Raw genomic sequence first — 21,797 nt, 5'->3', positions numbered from 1 at the left:
CCATGGCTATGTTGGCCGTCCAGTAGTAATTACTGAAATTCGGCAGCGCCAGCCCGCCATCTCCCCGGTTCTGTTCCAGCATTGCCCTCTTCACCCGCACAAAGCCCACAATAATCTTATTAATCCACTTGAAAAAGGAACACGGGATGAAAATGGGGAGGCACTGGAAAACGAAGGGAAATCTCGGGAGGACCGGCATTTTTAACGATTGCACCCTCCCCGTCAGAGGCAGCGGGAGCGCGTCCTATCTACGGAAATCCTCCTTCATTTGGTCCACCAACCAGGCCAGGTTCAATTTGTGTAGCCTATCCCAATCCCTCGCCACCTGAATACCCAATTATATAAAACTGTCCTCCACCACTCTGAACGGTAGTTCCCCAATCGTCTCTCCTGGCCCCTCACCTGCACCACAAACAGCTCGCTCTTCCCCATATTGAGCTTGTAACCCAAAAACCGGGCCCTCCCCCCCCCCCTCCCCCCCTCCTCCAGCCCCTTGAGGCCCTCAGAGCTATCGCCAGCACAAACAGCAGTGGGGAGACATCCCTGTCTCGTCCCCGAGTGTAGTCTGAAATTTTCCGACATCATCCTATTTGTCCATCCACTAGCTACCGGCGCCCGGTACAGCAGCCAAACCCAGTCAACAAAGCCCCTTTCCAAACCCAAACCACTCCAGCACCCCCCAAAAGTAATCCCACTCGACCCGGTCAATTTCGCGTCCATCGCAACCACCTCTTCAACTTCCCTGCATCATAATCACATTGAGCGACCTTCTAACATTGGCCCCCAGCTGCCTACCCCTAACAAACCCTGTCAGGTCTTTTCCTATGATGTCCGGTACACAGTCCTCAATGCTAGAGGCCAGAATCTTGGCCAGGAGCTTGGCATCCACGTTTAACAAGGATATCAGCCTATAAGAACCACACAGCTGCGGATCCTTGTCCCTTTTCAAAATGAGCAAAATTATGGCCTGTGACATTGTCTGGGGTAGTACTCATGTTTCCTTGGCCTCGTTAAAGACTTTCAACAGCACTGGCCCCAATATCCCAGAGAACTTTTTATAGAACTCGACTGGGTACCCGTCCGGTCCCGGGGCTTTCCCCGACTGCATGGTCTTCAAGCCCTCCATTATCTCCTCCAGCCTGACCGGGGCCACCAGCCCTTCTACCAGCTCCCTGTCCACCTTCTGGAAAGTCAGCCCATTCAAAAAGTGCCTCATCCCCTCCGGCCCCCCAGGGGGTTCCGATCTATACAGCCTACTATAAAAGTCCCAAAAGGTCTTGCTCACCCCCTCCGAGTCCCCAACTAAGTTCCCATCCTCATCAAGCACTTTCCGTATTTCCCTAACTGCCTCCCGTTTTCTGAGCTGCTGTGCAAGCAACTTACTGGCCTTTTCCCCATGCTCGTACATCGCTCCCTTCACCTTCCTGAGCTGCTCCACTGCCCTACCTGTAGTTAACAAACTAAATTCCACCTGCAGCCTCCGGCGTTCCCTCAATAGATCCGCCTCCGGAGCCTCTGCATAACTCCAATGGATCCCTCTTACCAGTCGGTCCGTTTCTGCCCTATCCGTCCTGGCCCTGTGAGCCCGGAGCGAGATCAGGTCCCCTCTCACCACCGTCTTCAGCGCTTCCCAGACCACCGCTGCCGAGACCTCCTCAGTGTAATTTACCTGCAGGTAGTTCAGCATGCACTTCCTCAATCTCTCGCAGACTGCTTTGTCCGCCAACAGCCCCACATCCAATCCCCAGTTCGGGCGCTGCTTGCCATCCATACTGACCTGCAGGTCCACCCAGTGCGGAGCATGGTCAGAGATCGGAATTGCTGAATAGCCCGTGTCCACCACCCCCGCCAACAGGGCCCCGCCCACAACAAAGAAATCTATCTGGGAATAGACCTTGTGAACATGGGAGAAGAAATAAAATTCCCTGGCTCTCGGCTGCCTAAATCTCCACGGATTCCCCCCCCCCCCCCCCCCCCATCTTCTCCATGAACCCTTTCAGCTCATTTGCCATTGCTGGCACCCTACCCGTTCTCAAACATGACCGGTCCAGGCCTGGATCAATAACAGTGTTGAAATCCCCACCCATAATCAGCCTGTGCGAATCCAGGTCCGGAATCTTCCTCAGCACCCAATTTGGCGCATATACATTGACCAACACTACTTTCATCCCCTGCAGCCTACCACTAACCATGATAAATCTCCCTCCTACATCCGAGACTATCCTCCCCGCCTCAAACGCCGCCCGCTTATTTATCAAAATCGCAGCACCCCTTCTCTTAGAGTCCAAACCCGAGTGGAAAACCTGCCCAACCCAGCCTTTCTTCACCCTGACCTGATTCACCAACTTACGATGCATCTCCTCATCCGCCTTCAAACTCATCAGGTGTGCAAACACACGAGCCCGCTTCACCGGCCCATTGAGCCCCCGGATGTTCCAAGTGACCAGCCTAGTTGGGGGGCAAAGTGCCCCCCTCCCCGCCAGTCAGCCATCCCCCTTCTTGCACCCGCCTCTAGCCCGTGCACCGCACCTCCTCTGGCCAGCCATGGAGCGGCCACCACCCCCGACCCCCTCAGTGACCTTCCATCAAAGTCCCTCTCACGTCAGCAGAACGCATCGCCCCTGCCCCCACCTAGAAACACCACTCTAAATCCCAAACCAGCTAATAAACTAATCTTATACACACTCCCATTGTGCTTCCGTGAGCTACCTAAAACATAGCCAATTTTAACAACTAAGAGAGGAAAAACCACACACCCCCCCAACTGCAGCCCCACCGACAATCCGAGGCTTGGGTGCTCTTTCCAAGGGCCGGTGCAGACTTGAAAGGGCGAATGGCCTCCTTCTGCACTGTAAATTCTATTATTCTATGATAACAATGAATCACAAATTGCACAAATATGATTGTTTCAAATTACTACAGCTTCTTACCATGTCGTGTTGGCGACGAAGGGGTATAAGTAACTTTGGCAGCGGGTGAACTATATGTCTGAGACACTAACGGCCGATCGTGCGGTGAAGGCTCCAGAATCTCATTGGCTGGCTCCACGCTACCATCTAGCCTGCAAGAGACAACAAAGAAATAAATGTTTTTTTAAAGAATGTAATGTGAAACCAATTTGCCTTCATTGTTTTGGAAATGTACCGGCATTAATCTGAATCATTGGACTGAAAGGAAATGTCAGTTTGCCAGTATTAATGAATCAGGGGTTCCATTATTCAACCAAAGTTGTATGAATCATTGGTTGGGAGCAGATTTTAAATTTAAAAACATATTTAAATTCCTGTAAAAGCATCTGGGAAATAAATCAATGTGATAAATTTTGGGAGGGATGGAAAAAAGGTCAGGATTATAACACAAATACTGAAGCCAGCCAAAACCACTGTGATTCTATTGAATTGTTTTTTTGATTTTTAAGGAAACAAATATTAATACACTGACTGACTATCTCCTTGGTTCATTACAAAGAACAAAGAAAATTACAGCACAGGAACAGGCCCTTCGGCCCTCCCAGCCTGCGCCGATCCAGATCCTTTATCTAAACCTGTCTCCTATTTTCCAAGGTCTAGTCTCCAACTTCAAGAGAAGCCCTGGAATGTGTGTGAAATGACCAGTTTCTGTTGCAGATTCACAACCAAGCTTAGACGGAGCATGTTTCAACTGTAAGTGAACCTACACCAGATGAACTGCAGCAGTTCAAGAAGGCAACTCGCCATTACCTATTCAGGGGCAATTAGGGATGTGCAACATATGCTGGCCTTGCCAGCGATGCTCATATGCCATAAAAGAAAAACAGAAACCGTTAAAATTTTAAAAATAAAAAAGTAGTAAATTCACATCCACTTTTGCTCAGCCCTCATCTATTTATGTCCTTCCTCAATTCTGCACTATGTAAATTTCCTTTTGCAATTTAAAAACGTGAATTCATTTTTTTGTTTTAATGCCCACATATGATCGGGGCCAACATCCAGATTTTCCAGTGTCGATGACCTGTTCCCTGTCCAGAATACGCTTATTAATCAGAGTACATCAACCAGTGTGTTTGTTACCAATTCATCCGCTGTGTTATGCATTTATTATGATTGTTAGTTCAGACTTGCAACATACTCAAACTTCTCTCCACAAGTTGACTGCCGCAAAACGATTTGGTAACTTGAACTACAATTAACATGGAGGATTTCCTCTGAACTGTTCTCCCTGGATTTTTACAACTGCCTCATTTGCCTATCACTACTAACTCCTGATGTGGTCAACAGCGTGACTGTGCATTACTAGAATTCTGTCTGCACCAACTAAACTGTAAGATTACCTATCATTTGTAGAATCTGCCTGATTTACATCTCAGTGAAAGCAATGCAACGTCAGGCAGCTTTTATAAGGAGTAAGCGGCCCACTCTGCCTGTTTACAGCCCAGACGGTAAAGGTGAAAATCTACACACAGGTTTTAAATGCAGTTCATTAAGGGTATACAAGTGTTACGATGAGAAACACGGTCAACAAATACCCAAGTGACTAAAAAACACAATTGTACAGTTCGATTGCTTTGCCAAAGGTTGATTAGAAATATCAGTTCTACCTAAATTGAATTTTGCCATCTTATTCTTTTGGCTGAAAGACACATAGCGACAGATCAACAAAATGACTCCTGGTATTCATATTCTTGGAAATATTTGCTCAGTTAACACTTCCAAACAAAACTGAGGTTGAGGCATTAAACCACAACATAACCAAAAGTAAACAAATATCAAGAGTACATAGGCCGATGACATCTCCATATGAATGAGATTACATTTTTCAAACAACAAAGGATGCGAGAAAGGTAGTACTTCAGGAGAACTAATATGTTATTTACTGTCACTTGCAGTCATTCCAATCCTCGTACAATGAAAGTTGATTCAACTTCACAAAGGAACAGAATTCAAACCGCTTCTAGCGTGTAACACAACCAACAATTTTGAAACTAAGTTTCCAAACGAAATATTGGGAAATTTATGTAGGGAAAAGCATCACTAAATACAGATAAGAAATTAAGCAGAACATTCTGATCCAAATAGATTACATCAAATCAATGGCCTTACGAAGATTGTCCAAGGCTCTCAATCACGCAGCACTGATTAATTTCTCCAATGTTTCTTTTCTGTCTCGTTGCCAATGCTGCAATCCGTAATCCGTAATCTGGGCCTCACGGTAGCATGGCGGTTAGCATCAATGCTTCACAGCTCCAGGGTCCCAGGTTCGATTCCCGGCTGGGTCACTGTCTGTGTGGAGTCTGCACGTCCTCCACGTGTGTGCGTGGGTTTCCTCCGGGTGCTCCGGTTTCCTCCCACAGTCCAAAGATGTGCAGGTTAGGTGGATTGGCCATGCTAAATTGCCCGTAGTGTAAGGTTAATGGGGGGATTGGTGGGTTACGGGTATACGGGTTACGTGGGTTTAAGTAGGGTGATCATTGCTCGGCACAACATCGAGGGCCGAAGGGCCTGTTCTGTGCTGTACTGTTCTATGTTCTATGTAAACCGCTATTTATATTTACATTACATACAGAAAGTTGGTGAGTCAGTTGAATAGGCACCATTTGGCAGCTGTAAAAATACAGCTTGATTCTGCTGAACAATGAAAGTTCAGCTTCTACATACTTTCTGGTTGCTATCATTCTGTCATTCTGAAGAACATGGTCTAGGTCTTCTAACAGTACAGCAAATTTCTTAAATTGTTTCTTTTCGGGGTCTGTAATGCAGTTACAACGCACAGTATTTTCAACCAAGGTGGATTTTGCCACAGTTATGGGCTCTCCATATTCTATTTCTCAGTCAATCAAAGAAAGTGGGTTGAAAATATTGGACTTCACAGTCTCAGTAAAGCAGACTTCCCCTTTCCCAACAGTAAGTTAAATCTTGTGAAGGAAATTTCCAGGCATTTGGCAACAGTAATGTCTTCAGGCAGGAGAAGTAGCCAATCAGATTGATTGTCACAGACAGCAAACCAGGAGTTGCAAGCATCTTATTCTTCATTTTTAATTTAAATGTCACAATTGCAAATTAAATGATGACTGGATTTAGATAGAAGCTAAAATGTCAATATAATAAAAAGCTTAAAAAAATTAAACTGCATTTCTCAAAATCATAGTGGAGAAATTAGATATTCCACAAATATAAAAAAGCCTTTCAAGCCCATTTAGGGTGTTAAGCAGTAATTATGAAATGATTATGCAATTGAAATCTCAGTTACACCTCATCTAACCAGGTGTTTTAAGGATTTTTACAGCAAATCTGAAAGTGCAACAGTGAAAGTTCTAAATTCTTAAATTTCAAATTGATTCCATGCCTTAGGTGTCCAAATGTGTGTAGGTTAGGTGGGCTTGCTGGGATGGGGCAAGGGAGTGGGTCTGGGTGGCGTGCTCTTTCAGAGCTTCGGTGCAGACTCAATAATTGGGCCGAATGCATAGGAAATAGAAGCAGAAGGAGGCCATTTTGCCCTGTTCGGCCATTCATTATCATGGTTGATCATCAAGATCAACACCCTGATCCTGCCTTCCCCCCCATTTCCTTTGATTCCTTTCAACCCAAGAGCTATATCTAATTCCTTCTTGAAATGACACAATGTTTTGGCCTCAACTACGTTTTGCGGTAGTGAATTCCACAGAATCACCACTCTCTGGGTGAGGAAATTTCACCTCACTTCAGTCCTAAAAGGTTTACCCCTTATCCTCAAGCTATGACCCTTAGTTCTGGACTCCCCCATCATTTTTTCTGAATCTAAACTGTCTAATCCTGTTAGAATTTTCTAAATTTCAATGAGATCCCCTGCCATTCTCCTGAACACCAATAAATATAATCTTAACTGACTCAAGTCTCTCCTCATATGACAGTCCCGATATCCCGGGAACAAGCGTGGTGAACCTTCACTGCACTCGCTCTATGGCAAGAACCTCCATCAGATAAGGACACCAAAACTACACACTACTCCAGGTGTGGCCTCACCAATGCCCTATACAATTGCAGTGACAAATCCCTCTTCCTATACTCAAATCCTCTCACTATAAAGGCCAACATACCATTTGCCTTCTTTACTGCCTGCTAAACCCACGCGCTTACAATCAGCGACTGATACATGACAACACCACCTCTCTCAATTTACACCCATTCAAATAATAATCTGTCTTATAATTTTTGCTACCGAAGTGGATAACTTCACATTGATCCACATTATAATGCATCTGCCATGCATATGCCCACTTACTCAGCCTGTCGAAATCATGCTGAAGCATTTCTGTATCCTCCTCATACTTCACCCTCCCACCCAACTATGTATCATCTGCAAATTTAAAGATACTACATTTAGTTCACTCGCCAAAATCATTAATATATAATGTGAACAGTTGGGATCCTGCCACAGATCACTGCGGTACCCCACTAGTCACTGCCTGCCAATCAGAAAAAGAACCATTTATTCCAACTTTTTGCTTCCTGTCTGCTAACCAGTTTTCTATCCATCTCACAACACTACCCCCAATTCCATGAGCCTCAACTGCACGTAGTAATCGGCTACGTGAGACCTTGTCGAAAGCCTTCTAAATAAACTACATCCACTGGTTCTCCCTGGTCAACTGTACTAGTTACAGCTTCAAAGAATTCCAGCATGGTGCGCAGTGGTTAGCACTGCTGCCTCACAGCACTGAGGGCCTGGGTTCAATCCGGCCCTGGGTCATTATCCGGGTGGAGTTTGCACATTCTCCCAGTGTCTGCGTAGGTCTCACCCCCACAACCCAAAAAGATGTGCAAGGTAGGTAAATTGGCCATGCTAAATTGCCCCTTAATTGTAAACAAAAGAACTGGCTACTCATAACTCAAACAAACATACTCAAACAAAAAATTATTTCCCTTTCATAAATTCATGCTGACTTTGTCTGATTATACCACTGCTTTCCAAATACTGTGCTTGGGGAATGGTCTCCTCCTGCAATGTAGGGATTCTAGTCTGGGATGCCAGAGGTGCTTCTACAGCGCACCCCCTGGAGAAGAGAATCACCGACAGCAACTGCTGGTTATTCTGCACATGTACGAACTCCAGAAATTGCCATCAGGTTCAGTGATAAAATGACAGCTAATGTTGGCAGTTTCAACATTATTACTGACAGAATTTGGTCTAACAGGTCTAAAAGGCTTCATCTTACAGCTAAGTGTTTCAAATAATCATTTCATGCAGCTACTTCTGGAACGTACTTCCAGCAGGCCAGTGCCGAGTTGCTTACTTGTGCTGTTTCATTAGGGTGCACTCGCCCCCTTCTTGTGGGTCCAAGTTATACATGTAAAGATAACCATCTGCCGCTGCTACCAGTAGCCGAGGAATCTTCTGAATTCTGGAACAACAAAGTCAAGTGTCAAGTTAAGATAACAGGTTAGCTGTTTTATTTTCCTTACCTCCTGGTGAAGTGAAGAACAGATTAAAACCTTCACTGTTTGACACTTTTCAAATAAAATGTACCGCATCTTCCTCATGTATTCTCTTTGATTTCTTTCTATTCTTGACTTCTCCAATTCCTTCCTAATGTCCGATTTCTTCTTTACAGATTCTTGTTTGGTCCATCTTCTTTTAGTTATCTGATTCATGTTGCACAATTTGCTTCAATGCTTTTTTTATTATTCCAGACCAACAAGCAACAAACATTGTACCAAGTGTGGCAACTTCTCGATCAGACTACGACATTAAACAATCACAACTTACTGTCTACCCAATGGATTTTTACCACCAACAACTCAAAGATAACTGAATGTTCTGACTGACAGTCTATAAAGGCCTGCGCACTTATTTTTACAACAAATTCCAAGAATGGATTATTTCATCTTTGCTGCTGTATCCAACGTTTAGCAAAATGTTTCACTTACGTTGCCAATGCACAAATATTTCTGTGCCCCGAGAATGGCAGTCGGACTGTTGCGAATGCCCTGCCCTGGTTGAACATCTCGGTGACCTGGGAAGGCAGATAACTAGTGGAAGCCATGAGCACCTTCCCAAAGTAGCCAGTCCACGTGGTGGGCTCTTCCTGCGGTCTAAACAATGAGAGGCATTCAGAAAAATGCTGCAATCAGTCGTCCCTCCTCACCCCATCTCTCTTGAGGCCAACACTTTCCGAGGCAGGGTTGCTGATTTTATTTATCTGCATCATTTATTGGGGCAAGTGGGCAAACTACTCCTGGGGCCATTTTGGAGATAGCTGCTGGGAAGTGTACAACAGCAATGGAGCACAAGAACAGGAGAAGACCATCCAGCCTCACAAGACTATTCCACAATTGGTGACAAGATTTTCTCCCTTTACAGGTAGGGAAGTATGAATATGTACATACATTTTACAGTTCAAATTAATACTCAAGTGTTAAAAATCATCACACAGGAAGTGTCTGTGTGTGTTGGGTAAGGTAGAAAGACCATTAACCACAGCTAGATATTTTAAATAATGACAAATTGAATAGCATACTCTGGGAAGTGTTAGCATTTTTTTGGTATCACAAACATAACACTTTGTTGTTCTGATGGTGCTTAATTGAGAATTTTTCACTCTAGACTCATCAGTAAATTCTTGGTAACTATTTCAGTGTTTACTTACTTTTCTTTTTGTGTCTCCAGTTTGAAGATATGCACTGTCTCTGTGTTACTGGATGCAGACAGGAACATTCCATCCATACTGAATGCTAGTGAACAAATACTCACACACCTAAATGACAAGAAACAAGTCACTGAGGAAATGAGAACCTACTTATTAATCTGAAGACTACAAATGAATGTCAACAATTTATGACAGGGCAGCACGATGGTGCAGTGGGTTAGCACTGCTGCCTCAAGGCGCCGAGGTCCCAGGTTTGATCCCGACCGTCACTGTCCGTGTGGAGTTTGCACATTCTCTCCGTGTTTGCGTGGGTTTCGCCCGCACAACCCAAAGATGTGCAGGCTAGGTGGATTGGCCACACTAAATTGCCCCTTAATTTTGGAAAAAATGAATTGGGTACTCTAAAAACTTTTAAAAAAATATTTTTAAAAACAATTTGTGACATGAACATTTAACATTTTTAAAGCACAAACTCTCTCCCTATGCTACTTTTCTGCTAAATTACCAGAGAATTTTTCTGGAACGCTATTCAAGAAAGGATGAAGAGAAAATAGAACTATAGGCCAGTTCCCCTTTGTTAGTTAACTTTGAGTGACCCTAATGTAGAGCTGAATAACAATCTTAAATATAATTTGAACTAGTTTGAACCAGTGCTGCCTTGCCTTATTGCCTCATTTTAACTTCACACTCCAAATTTACGTTTTCATTTGTTTGATTACAGTATTTAAAGTACTTTTGTTCACTTTACAAAAGCCTCCTTTTAAGTCAAAAAGCTCAAATTCCTAGTTTTTCCTTCTAACACTCTCACACAGATTAGTCTGGTTACTCTTACTTGCACTGCCTCTAGCACTCGAATGTCTCTGAGCCTCAATGACCATGACACGACAAAATACTTAGGGGGCGTCAAGATTGCACAGTGGTTAGCATTGTTGCTTCACAGCGCCAGAGTTCCAGGTTCCATTCCTAGCTTGGGTTACTGTCTGTACGGGGTTTACACGTTCCCCCGTGTCTGCGTGGGTTTCCTCTGGGTGCCCCGGTTTCCTCCCATAAGTCCCCAAAGACGTGCTGTTAGGTAGTTTGGACATTCGGATTTCTCCCTCAGTGTACCCGAACAGGCGGCGGAGTGTGGCGACTAGGGGATTATCATTGTAGTGATAATGTACGCCTACTTGTGACAATAATAAAGATTATTATTATTAGAGAGCACTGTGTGGTTTAATCACGAGTTTCTGAACTGCGTAGGTCATTTAGTTCATTGTTCTATTGCCTGCTCTGTATGGTTTGGCATTTGGAGCACTGATTTATTAAGGATCTCTTTCACCTTTTTTAATAATTTCAATACCATTCATGGAGTACCCAAGTCATCCCATTTTTCTTCTTATGTACAATATTTTGCATATTGCGAACATAACATTTCTGCCATTGTTCCGGGTGGAGTGGGAGTACCTGTGGGAAATGCTGGGGAGCTTCGGTGAGGGCTTTATTGGCTGGGTGAAATTGCTGTACGAGGTGCCTGTAGCAAGTGTATGTACAAACCAGCTGAGGTCGGAGTACTTCAAGCTTCATCAGGGAACGAGGCAGGGGTGTCCCCTCTCCCCGTTACTATTTGCCCTAGCCATAGAACCGCTAGCTATGGTGCTGAGAGCCTCGAGGAACTGGCAGGGACTGGTTCCGGGGGGGGGGGGGGGGGGGGGGGGGGGGGGGATGATTTGCTCCTGTACATTTCGGCCCCTGTGGAGGGGATGGGGGAGGTTCTGCGGATCCTGAGGGATTTTTGGTAGTTTTTCAGGGTACAAACTGAACATGGGAAAGAGAGAGTTGTTTGTGATCCAGGCCAAGGGGCAGGAGGAGAGACTGAAAGAGATGCCGCTCAGGATGGTAGAGAACAGTTTTCGTTACCTGGATGGCCAGAAAATGGGATGCCCTGGCAGGCTCAACCTGACCCGGTTGGTAGAGCAATTGGAAGGGGACTTTAAAAGGTGGGACATTCTCCCGCTCTCACTGGTAGGAAGGGTGCAGACCGTGAAAATGACTGTCCTCCCCAGAGTTTTGTTTGTCTTTCAGTGCCTCCCCATCTTCATCCCTCAGGCCTTTTTTAAGCGGGCGAGTAGGATCATTTCGGGCTTTGTGTGGGCGAATAAGACCCCGCGAGTAAGGAGATCTGAAAAAAACAGGTAGTGGCCTTTCCGACGCTGCCTCCACTGAGGATACAGGACAGCGTGGTCTCCGGCACCTGGGTGGGGGAGGGGAAGCTGTCGCACATCTACCAGGAACTACAGGATGCGGAGGAAACCCCGGTGGAGGAGCTCAAGGGCAAGTGGGAGGAGGAACTAGGTGAGGAGTTGGAAGCGGGTCTGTGGGCAGATGTCCTGGGCCAGGGTTAATTCCTCCTCATCATGTGCCAGGCTGTCTAATTCAATTTAATGTGGTTCACCGGGCACGCATGACGGCAGCGAGAATGAGCAGGTTGTTTCGGGTAGAAGACAGTTGTATGAGGTTCAAGGGCAGCCCTGCAAACCATGTCCATATATTTTGGGCGTGCCCGGAGCTTAGAGAGTTCTGGCAAGGGTTCGTGAGGGCAATGTCCAAGGTGCTTAACACACAGGTGGTGCCGAGTCCAGAGATAGTGATCTTTGGAGTGCCAGAAGACCCGGGAGTTCAGGGAGGGCGAAAGAGGCCAATGTCTTGGCCTTTGCCTGCCTAGTAGCCCGGAGACGGATTTTATTAATGTGGAGGGACTCGAAGCGCCCCGAGTGTAGAGACTTGGGTTAACGACATGGCTAGGTTTCTCAGCCTCGAGAAAATAAAGTTTGCCTTGAGAGGGTCTACGCGAGGGTTCTCTCGAAGGTGGCAGCCGTTCGTTGACTTTCTCGGGGAAAATTAAAATGTCAGCAGCAGCAGCAATCCATGGGGGGGGGGGGGGGGGGGGGGGTGTGAGTGCTTCATTGGGATGGTGTGGGAAGACTGAGTCGTGTGGGATAATGTCTATTTAATTGTTATTGTATATTCTCTTTTTGGACTATGTTAATATTCACTCTAGTTTGTTTTGTTATTATCGTTACGACTGTTTTATTATGAAAAATTCTGCAAAACCTTAATAAAAATACTTTAAAAAACATTTCTGCCATTGTCCTCCCATATTTTACTCAACTTTCCATAACATCTGCAAATTTTACACTGTGTTTGGTTGCTGAATCCAAGTCATTGGTTTCAAATAGAAACAGCAGTGACCCTAAACAATGAGCAGCCAGCTCACAACTCCTTCCACCAAGCCCAATATCACTCCTTTAACAAGCACCCATTCATTTCTTTCTTCAGCAAGTCTATTATCCAGTTACACTATTTATCATGACATGGTCCAGATTTTGGTTTAATTTGCAGCTGTTTTTGAGAAACTTTGTCAAATGACTTTTGGAAGTTACTGTGGAAGACAGAAAAAATATACTGGAAATATTGAAGAATTCAAAGGTCTACCGAGAATGAAAAATGAAGAATTTAAGGAAATTAGGATTAATAAAGGAATAGTACTGAAAAAATGGGAATAAAATCAGCAATTCTTGTGGCTTAAAGGCCTACATCACAGGGATATAAAAAGGTGGCTAGAGATAGTGGATGCTTTGGTTTTGACTTCCAGAATTCCCTATGTTTTAGTATGATCCCTGTGAATTGTAGAGTAACACAAAAGGACGATGGAGAGAAAACAGGGAACTATAGGCCAGTTATCTTGATTTCAGTTGTAGGGAAAGAGTCAGAGGGTGAAATTTACCGGCTGTTCACACTGGCGGGATATTCCAGTCCACCGATGGCACATGGATTTCCCGGAGAGGAGGGGTGCAGTCAATGGGAAATCCCGTTGACAATGGCGGAACCAGAAAATCCTGCTGGCGGGCCGCCTCCGCTGCCGAAAAACACGCAATGGGTTGGTCAGTAAATCCCACCCAGAATATATGAGGGACATCATAACAAGATATTTAGAAATCATAATATGATTGGACAGAGTCAATGTGGGTTTATCAAAGGGAAAGAATGTTTGAATAATCCGTTATAATTTTTTGTGGTGTAGATAAAGGAGAACCAGTGGGTGTAGAGTATTTGCATTTTCAAAAAGCATTCAAAGAAGTTAGCATTTGAGAGTATTACATAAAACTAGGGCTCATGACATTGGAAGACTGGATTGATAAATGCAGAAATTGAGGATTGTTGAAGGGAAAGAAAATAGGGCATTACTGGGTAGCCAAGCTCAAAATGAATGGGGTGCTGCAAAGATGAATGGTTGAGCATCAGCTATTTACAATTTATATCATCAACTTAGTTGAAGGAACCAAACCAGGGGCTGGTTTAGCTCACTTGGCTAAATCGCTGGCTTTTAAAGCAGACCAAGCAGGCCAGCAGCACGGTTCAATTCCCGTACCAGCCTCCCCAGACAGGTGCCGGAATGTGGCGACTAGGAGCTTTTCACAGTAACTTCATTGAAGCCTACTCGTGACAATAAGCGATTTTCATTTATTTTCATATGTAGCTCAGTGGTTAGCACTGCTGCCTCATAGCACCCAGGACCTGGGTTCAATTCCGGCCTTGGGTGACTGCCTGTGTGGAGTTTACACTTTCTCCCAGTGCCTGCGTGGGTTTCCTCCGGGTGCTCCTGTTTCCTCCCACAGTCCAAAGATGCGCAGGTTAGGTGGTAAGGTGGTAATTGATAGAAAATAGGAGGAGGAGGCAATTCAGCCCTTCAAGCCTGCTCTGCAATTCATTATGGTCATGGCTGATCATCCAACTCAATAGCCTGATCTCGTCTGCCCCCCAATGTTCTTCAATCCCCTATGTCCCAAGTGCTATATCTAACTCCATCTTGAAAATATACAATATTTTGGCCTCAACTGTTTCTGTGGTGGCAAATTCCACAGGCCGGCCACTATCTTGTGAAGAAACGTATGCTCAACTCAGTGCTAAATGGTCTATCCTGCATCCTCAGACTGTGAGCCATGTTTCTACACATCCCCACCATCAGAAACATTCTTCCTGTATCTACCATATCTAGTCCTGTTAGAATTTTACAGGTTATGAGACACTCCTCATTCTTCTGAACTCCAGCGAATAAAATCCTAACCGACTCAATCTCTCTTCATATGTCAGTCCTGCTATCCCAGGATCAGTCTGGCAAACCCTCCATGCACCCCTCGATAGCAAGAACATCCTTCCTCGGATAAGGAGGAACAATACAAAGTTCGGCGGGAAAGTGAGCTGCGAGGATAATGCAAAAAGAAAACTGCAACGGTCCACAGACAGGTAAAGTGAGTGAGCAAGAACGTGCCAGATGGAATATAATGTGGAGAGGTATGGGGTTATCCATTTTGGTTGGGTAAACTGAAAAGCAGAACATCGTGTGAGATGGAAAAAGTTAGTATGCAGAGGGTCTTATGTGTCCTTGTACTCAAATCACAGGAAGCTAACATGCAGGTACAGAAATCAAATGGTATATTAGACTTTATTACAAAGGGATTGGAGTATAAGAATAATTATATAGGGCCTTGGTGAGACCACACCTGGAGTACAGTTTTGGTCTCCTCAAATAAAGAAAGGTATACCTTCCTTAAAGAATACGACAAAGGTTCACCAAACTAATTGCTGAGACAAAGGGAAATCTCTGTGAGGAGAAATAGAGTGGAGATTGAGTAGGCTTATATTTCCTAGATATTTGAAGAACAAGAGATGATCTCACTAAAACTGATGAAATTCTTAGAGATTTGAGAGGATAGATGTTGAGAGGATGTTTCCCCAGCCCTAAAGTCTAGAACAAGGGGGTCACAGTATCAGAATACGGGTTGACCATTTAGAACAGAGATGAGATGAGATGGAGAGATTTCTTCACTCAAAGAATTCCCTACCCCAGAGGACTGTGGATGCTAAGTTGCTGACTATATTCAGGACAAGAGTTTGATAGATTAATGGATACTATGTCAATTAAAGGATATCAAGATGGTGTGGGATTGTGGAGTTGAGGTAGAAAATCAGCCATGATCTTATGGAATCGAGGGACAGGCTTGAATGGCTTACTTCTACTCCTATTTGATATATTCTCATGTCCTTATATTTCTTACAGTTGACGTGATTGTTAGTTCCTTCTGAGAAGTCCAGCAGGTTTGTCAAACTGAATTATACCCACCTAAAACCACAGTGACTACTGTTTACCATATTATTGTTAACAATGAATAGATAACTTTCAAATTTAACCATGCCCGATTTTCTTACCTCTTAACCCCCCTTCGGAACTCAAAGAGTTTCTGTCCCTCTGGAATGGAGAACACTCGGATTACTGTTCCCTGCAGATACAAAGCAAAAGAAACAACATTGGCAAACAAAACATAACGGTAAAAGTTATACTTAGCAAAGTTGATTAAATAAGAAAATGATCGGGCAGCACGGTGGCCTAGTGGTTAGCACAACCGCCTCACGGCGCTGAGGTCCCAGGTTCGATCCCGGCTCTGGGTCACTGTCCGTGTGGAGTTTGCACATTCTCCCCGTGTCTGCGTGGGTTTCACCCCCACAACCCAAAAATGTGCAGAGTAGGTGGATTGGCCACGCTAAATTGCCCCTTAATTGGAAAAAATAATTGGGTAATCTAAATTTATAAAAAAAAAAAAAAATAAGAAAATGATTATCATTCAGCAGTATATAAATATATTTACTGAAAGAAAACTAGGTTAGTTTATAAGATGAACTCAAATACCTTCACTTACATACAGAACAGACTTTATCAAAAGTCAGAATATAAAATGGTTGAACAGCAGCCTGGCGCCACTGTGCATTACACCAGAGTGAAAACCAATGGATATTCAACCATTATGTTCTAGGTCTTAGTCAAGCTGCCACATGCATGACATTTTTCCATGTGGATGGAAAGTACATAGGTAGGCCAGTAGCACTGCGTCAGTCCCACATGCCTTGTAGCAAGAGGTCACACGTGCCACAAGGCCAGGAATGGCTCACCCACCTGACCTCCAGGGCGTGGAATGGTCCCCCTTGCTTCAAATTTTCCATCACACCTTATCATTAAATTTACAGTGCAGAAGGAGGCCATTCAGCCCATTGAGTTTGCACTGGCCCTTGGAAGGAGCACCCGCCTTACGCCCACACCTCTACCCTATCCCCGTAACCCAGTAACCCCACCTAACCTTTTAGACACGAAGGGCAATTTAGTGTGGGCAATCCTCCTAACCTGCAAATCTTGGGACCGAGAGGGGAACCCGGATCCGGCACCCAGAGAAAACCCACGCAGACACGGGGAGAACGTGCAGATTCCGCACAGACAGCGACCCAAGTCGGGAATCGAACCTGGGACCCTGGAGCTGTAAAGCAACAGTGCTAACATGCTGCCCTTATGTTTTAATATTTGTAAAGGAAAAATATAAAAGGATATGGGGAACCAATAGAGAAACAGAATTAGAGTAGGTACTGCAACCACAGTAAAATCCCATCTTTTGCAACGTTTGTCACGTTTTCATTTACCCTCGCTTTGTACTTTGTACACTGCATTGCCCATCAGATGAGCAATGTTCGCTCATCTCCATTTTCTTCTTACTCTCTCCTCGCAGAGACTAGAATGGCTGCAGCTGAAGTGCAACCCGAATGAAGAGATTAACCCGGAAATGGCCTAATCACTCGATCCAGAGCTGCAATAATGGCTCTGTTCAATTTTGAAATCCTCACCAATGTGTTGCTCAAAGGCTCCCCGATCTGTCGTATACAGGTGCTGCACCACAATTTGCCCAAACCAGTGCCGCCTTCACATGGCTGGAAGCTAAAGTCCCATTGAAAAGCATGTTCAACGTTCACGATTTCGCAACTTGTGAGGTTCATGAGAAAACAACACCCACGAAGAGTGGGACTTTATTGCACTGCTATGGAGGTGTAGTGATTTCAATACTGGACTCGCAACCCAGCATTTGTAAATTTATAATCCCATCATGGCAAATCAGGAAAGTGAAATTAAACAAATCCAGTCAATCTGACAGCTGTTGTAAAAATCCGACAGGCCAATTAATATATTTAGGGAGGAGACCAGCCAGCCTCCCAAATAGGATCAACACAAAATTCCAGACTTATGAAATGTGGTTGGCTCCTAATGTGCTCTGAAATGGCCTGGGAAATCTCACACTGTGTTGTAAAACCATTGCTGCATTCAAGAAGTTGAAAGCAGGGGTGGACAATAAATGCTGCACTGCGATCATTATCTACACCCCATGTTTAAGAAGAGCAAGCACAAGGAACAAATGGCTACCTTCTGTGCTGCAAGTATCATCATTCTACACTGATTTTTAAAAAAGTTCTCAATTCAGGAATTAACTAATACGTCTTAAAGTGGAATTAATTTACGCCCTTTTAGAGCACTAAACTATTTTAAGCCAAGATTATGATACTCAATACTGCATCAAGTGAACATCATGCTGGCAAGACTGCAGCATACAGCAAGGTAGAATTACTTGTTAGTAGTCAATTTCTAGCAGAGTGAATGAACCAGTCTATCCAGTCTATACGCACAAACTCATACTGTTACAATACCGGTTGGCGTTCTAACTGGATGGCAAACTCCCAAAATGCAACTCTGGCTCAAAAGACCACAACCATTACTTTTTTTTTAATACAACATTGAGGAACAGAGTCACAAGACTGCCAGTTAGTTTTAACAACAAGAAAAAAACATTTATTAAACATTTTAAAAATTAGATAATACAATACTCCTTTACTCCCCCTTTAGTTTAACAATTGCACACAGATTTTAAGATTAACACAGATTACAAAGTACATCTTAAACTACAATGGTCTCATGAACACAAAAGTCCCTTTTAAGCACACAAGATGACTGTGGTAAGACACACTCCCTCTCTGAACCCAAATGAATGTCTGTGGATTTCTCCTCAAAGTTCCCCCAGATGATTCTTATACTGTGATCCACCTTGTCTCGCTGAACTCTGGCTTCCACGAGTGATTTCAAATTCCACTTTCAAATCTTCTTTTAAATTATGCTTTCCCTCCGATGTTTCCATCAAGTTTTCATTTTCAGGTTTTATACCTCTCCCTCTAGGTTTCCTTTGTCTTAAAGGCTTTTACACAAACTCCGAGGTCCATCCACCAAGTTCCACAATTATTTTAAATAATATCTCCCAAACTAATATTTTCTTACAAACCTTAGCAGTATTGCAGATATCTTTCTGGCCTCTCACAATCCAATGCCTTTTCAACTCTTGTGACTTTATTGAAGAGTAACCTGTTCTGGTAATCAGTTCTGGTTACCAGTTTCCTATATTCTATTAACTCTAGACTTCTTGGAATCCCCTCGTCATTTCTCTAGTTTCCGGAGTTAGATTTCCGGAAACTGTTCTCTTTACCATTACTCCATTCTAGCAAGGCTGAGAAGTGTTCCCTCTTTAGCTTTCTAAAACCAACTGCTGCTACAGAGCTGTGAGAGTTGTCTTCTCTCTCACTACCCATCTCCAACTGCAATCAAATTAGCTAAACTAAAACTTAAAAGCTTCTCTACCTTACAAGGCCCCAACTACTAAGCTACCACGCTGGTTTATTTACTCTTCACAAACCAGCTGCCAAAAATACACACAAACACAAATTTTAACGTGAATCTAACAATAGCGCACAAAAATATTAAATTAAACATACTTAAAACTATATCTTATTTCTGTTCACCAATGCAAATATAAATCTCTTAAAACTATCTTTGTTTTCCTGACAAGATTCATTTCTATGTGGCTAACTAGTGTCCTCGGATATGGCCTAGGAAACCATCCCCTCGCTCAGCAATACGTAAAAAGTCAGCCGTTAGAACTGGTGCTTGAGCAGTGGTCTTAGCTACTTAAAAACTACAAATGATCGTGATCTTTGAAAGATCTTTGATCTTTCATATGTGGATGAATTTAAGGGAATTAATAACTGGAGTTTAATGGATTGAGGTACAACAAATTAGTTTCATGCAAAATAGAGTATAGTACAGTATTCAGCATAAAGACCAGAATTGTTACAGTGGGGCGGCAGGGTGATGTAGTGGTTAGCACTGCAGCCTATTGCGCGGAGGACCCGGGTTCGATCCTGGCCCTGGGTCACTGTCTGTGTGGAGTTTGCACATTCTCCCAGTGTCTCCCAAAAGATGTGCAGGTAGATGGATTGGCCACACTAAATTGCACCTTAATTGTGAAAAATAATGTGTACTCCAAATTTATTTTAAAATGGTTACAGCAGCTAATGAGGCCATTCAGCCCGCAGTACCCATGCTGGTTCTTTGGAAAAGCAACTCGGATAACCCCACATCCCTCCCTTTCCTTGTAGACCTACACCATTTCTCTCTTCGGGTGCTTAACTAACTCTTTTGAAAGTCACAATTAATCTGCCATTGTAGGTGTTAACTACACACTGCATTAAAAATCTCCCTCATGTTGCTCTTGGTTCATTTTTCAATCATCTTAAACCCATGTCCTAGAATATATAATCCCTACAGTGCAGGAGGCTGCCATTCGATCCATCGAATCTGCACCGACCCTCCGAAGGAGCTCTCTACCCAAGCCCACTCCCCGCCCTATCCCCGTAACCACATGCATTGATCATGGGCAATCCACCTAACCTGTACATCTTTTTTGAATACCAAGGGCCAATTTAGCATGGCAAATCCAGCTGACCTGCAAATCTTTGGACTGTGGGAGGAAACCAGAACACCCGGAGGAAACCTATGCAGACATGAGGAGAACAAGCAAACTTCACACAGTCACCCAAGGCTGGAATCAAACCCGGGTCCTTGGCACTGTGAAGCAAAAGCGCTAACCATTGCACCACCCTTGTTCTCTGGATCTTGAGCCCTCCAATGGGGACAGCTGTTTATTTGTCTGGACCCCTTATGATTTTTAACATCTCTCTCAACCTTCTCTTCTCTAACAAAAACAAACCCAGTTTCTTTAATCTAGCCATGTAACCAAAGTCCCTCATATCTGGAACCATTCTATTGAATTCTTTCTGCAGCTTTGCTAAAAGCTTGACAACCTTCTGAAGAAGGATGCTCAAAATTGAACACAATACTCCAGTTCTCCAACACAGCATTTTATAAAGTTTCATCCTAACTTCCTTACTTTTGTACTCTTGCATTCGTTACCTCTACTTATAAAGCCCAGCATGCCTTTTTAACTACTTTCTCACTCAAGCTTCCCTACCACTTTCAATGAGCTGTGCCCTAAGTCTCTCTGTTCTTTATTTCATTTTTTAAAAAATATTTTTATACTCCTTTTTCACATTTTTCCCCAAATCTACACCCACCACCAATAACGAATGCAATGTCAATCTCCATATCAATAACAACAATCCTATCCTCCCACCAAACCCCCAAACAGCATCCAACATGTTAACATAAACAAATAATAAAAAGGGATCAGGAATCACCCAGAGTCACCATTAACACATAGTCAGTCCTCCTCACCCCAGCCCTCACAACACCGCCCCCCCCGATGTTTGAAGTAATCCAATTCTCGAAAGTGCATAATGAATAGCGCCCATGAATTGTAGAAGCTCTCCATCCTTCCCTTCAGTTCAAATTTGACCTTCTCAGGAGCCAAGAATTCCAGCAAGTCCCCCCGCCATGACAGGGCACAAGGTGGAGGTTGGAAACGGGTGTGGAGGCAGATGCTTTAGCCTTCACCTCATTGATCACCCGAAGGCGGATCCTGTTTGGATGGAGATCATCAACGAGGCGAAGGCTACAGCATCTGCCTCCACACCCGTTTCCAACCCCGGCTGGTCCGACACCCCAAATATGGCCTCCCGAGGGTCCCATGTCCAGTTTCACGTGCACCACTTTAGAGATTACTCTAAAACCTCCTTCCAGTAATCCTCCAGCTTTGGACAGGACCAAAACATATGAACATTGTTTGTGGGGCCCCACCCGCAAAGCTCACACACATCTTCTACCCCCTCAAAGAGCCGGCTCTATATACCACCTTCAGATGTATCAGCCCCAACCTCGCGCACGAGGTGGAGGCGTTCGCCCTCCGGAGAACCTCACACCAGAACCCCTCCTCCCTTCTTTATTTTAAACTCTTCTCCATGTTCTTCCTATCAAGATGCATCACTTCACACTTCCCTATATTAAATTCCATCGCTCGTGTCTTCCTTATCCCATCTTCAAGTCTATCATTATCCTCACATT

The 21,797-nt window shown here is 44.1% G+C and overlaps 1 protein-coding gene across 1 annotated transcript in view; it reads right to left on the bottom strand.

Annotated features, from left to right (window-relative positions):
- wipi2 (WD repeat domain, phosphoinositide interacting 2) overlaps nucleotides 1–21,797 on the bottom strand; it is a 90,723-nt gene that overhangs the window by 6,863 nt on the left and 62,063 nt on the right. The window contains exons 7-11 of the mRNA XM_038821086.1: nucleotides 15,851–15,921; nucleotides 9,602–9,709; nucleotides 8,883–9,047; nucleotides 8,249–8,356; nucleotides 2,931–3,061 (exon numbers count right to left, since the gene is read on the bottom strand). Of these exons, the coding sequence (XP_038677014.1) occupies nucleotides 2,931–3,061; nucleotides 8,249–8,356; nucleotides 8,883–9,047; nucleotides 9,602–9,709; nucleotides 15,851–15,921 (583 nt within the window). The remainder of the gene's footprint in view (nucleotides 1–2,930; nucleotides 3,062–8,248; nucleotides 8,357–8,882; nucleotides 9,048–9,601; nucleotides 9,710–15,850; nucleotides 15,922–21,797) is intronic.

Source organism: Scyliorhinus canicula, chromosome 15 (genome assembly GCF_902713615.1).
Source record: "Scyliorhinus canicula chromosome 15, sScyCan1.1, whole genome shotgun sequence".
In the NCBI taxonomy this organism is placed as follows: Eukaryota; Metazoa; Chordata; class Chondrichthyes; order Carcharhiniformes; family Scyliorhinidae; genus Scyliorhinus; species Scyliorhinus canicula.
Note: the sequence above shows the minus strand (reverse complement) of the source record. Positions and strands in the feature narration are given on the sequence as shown.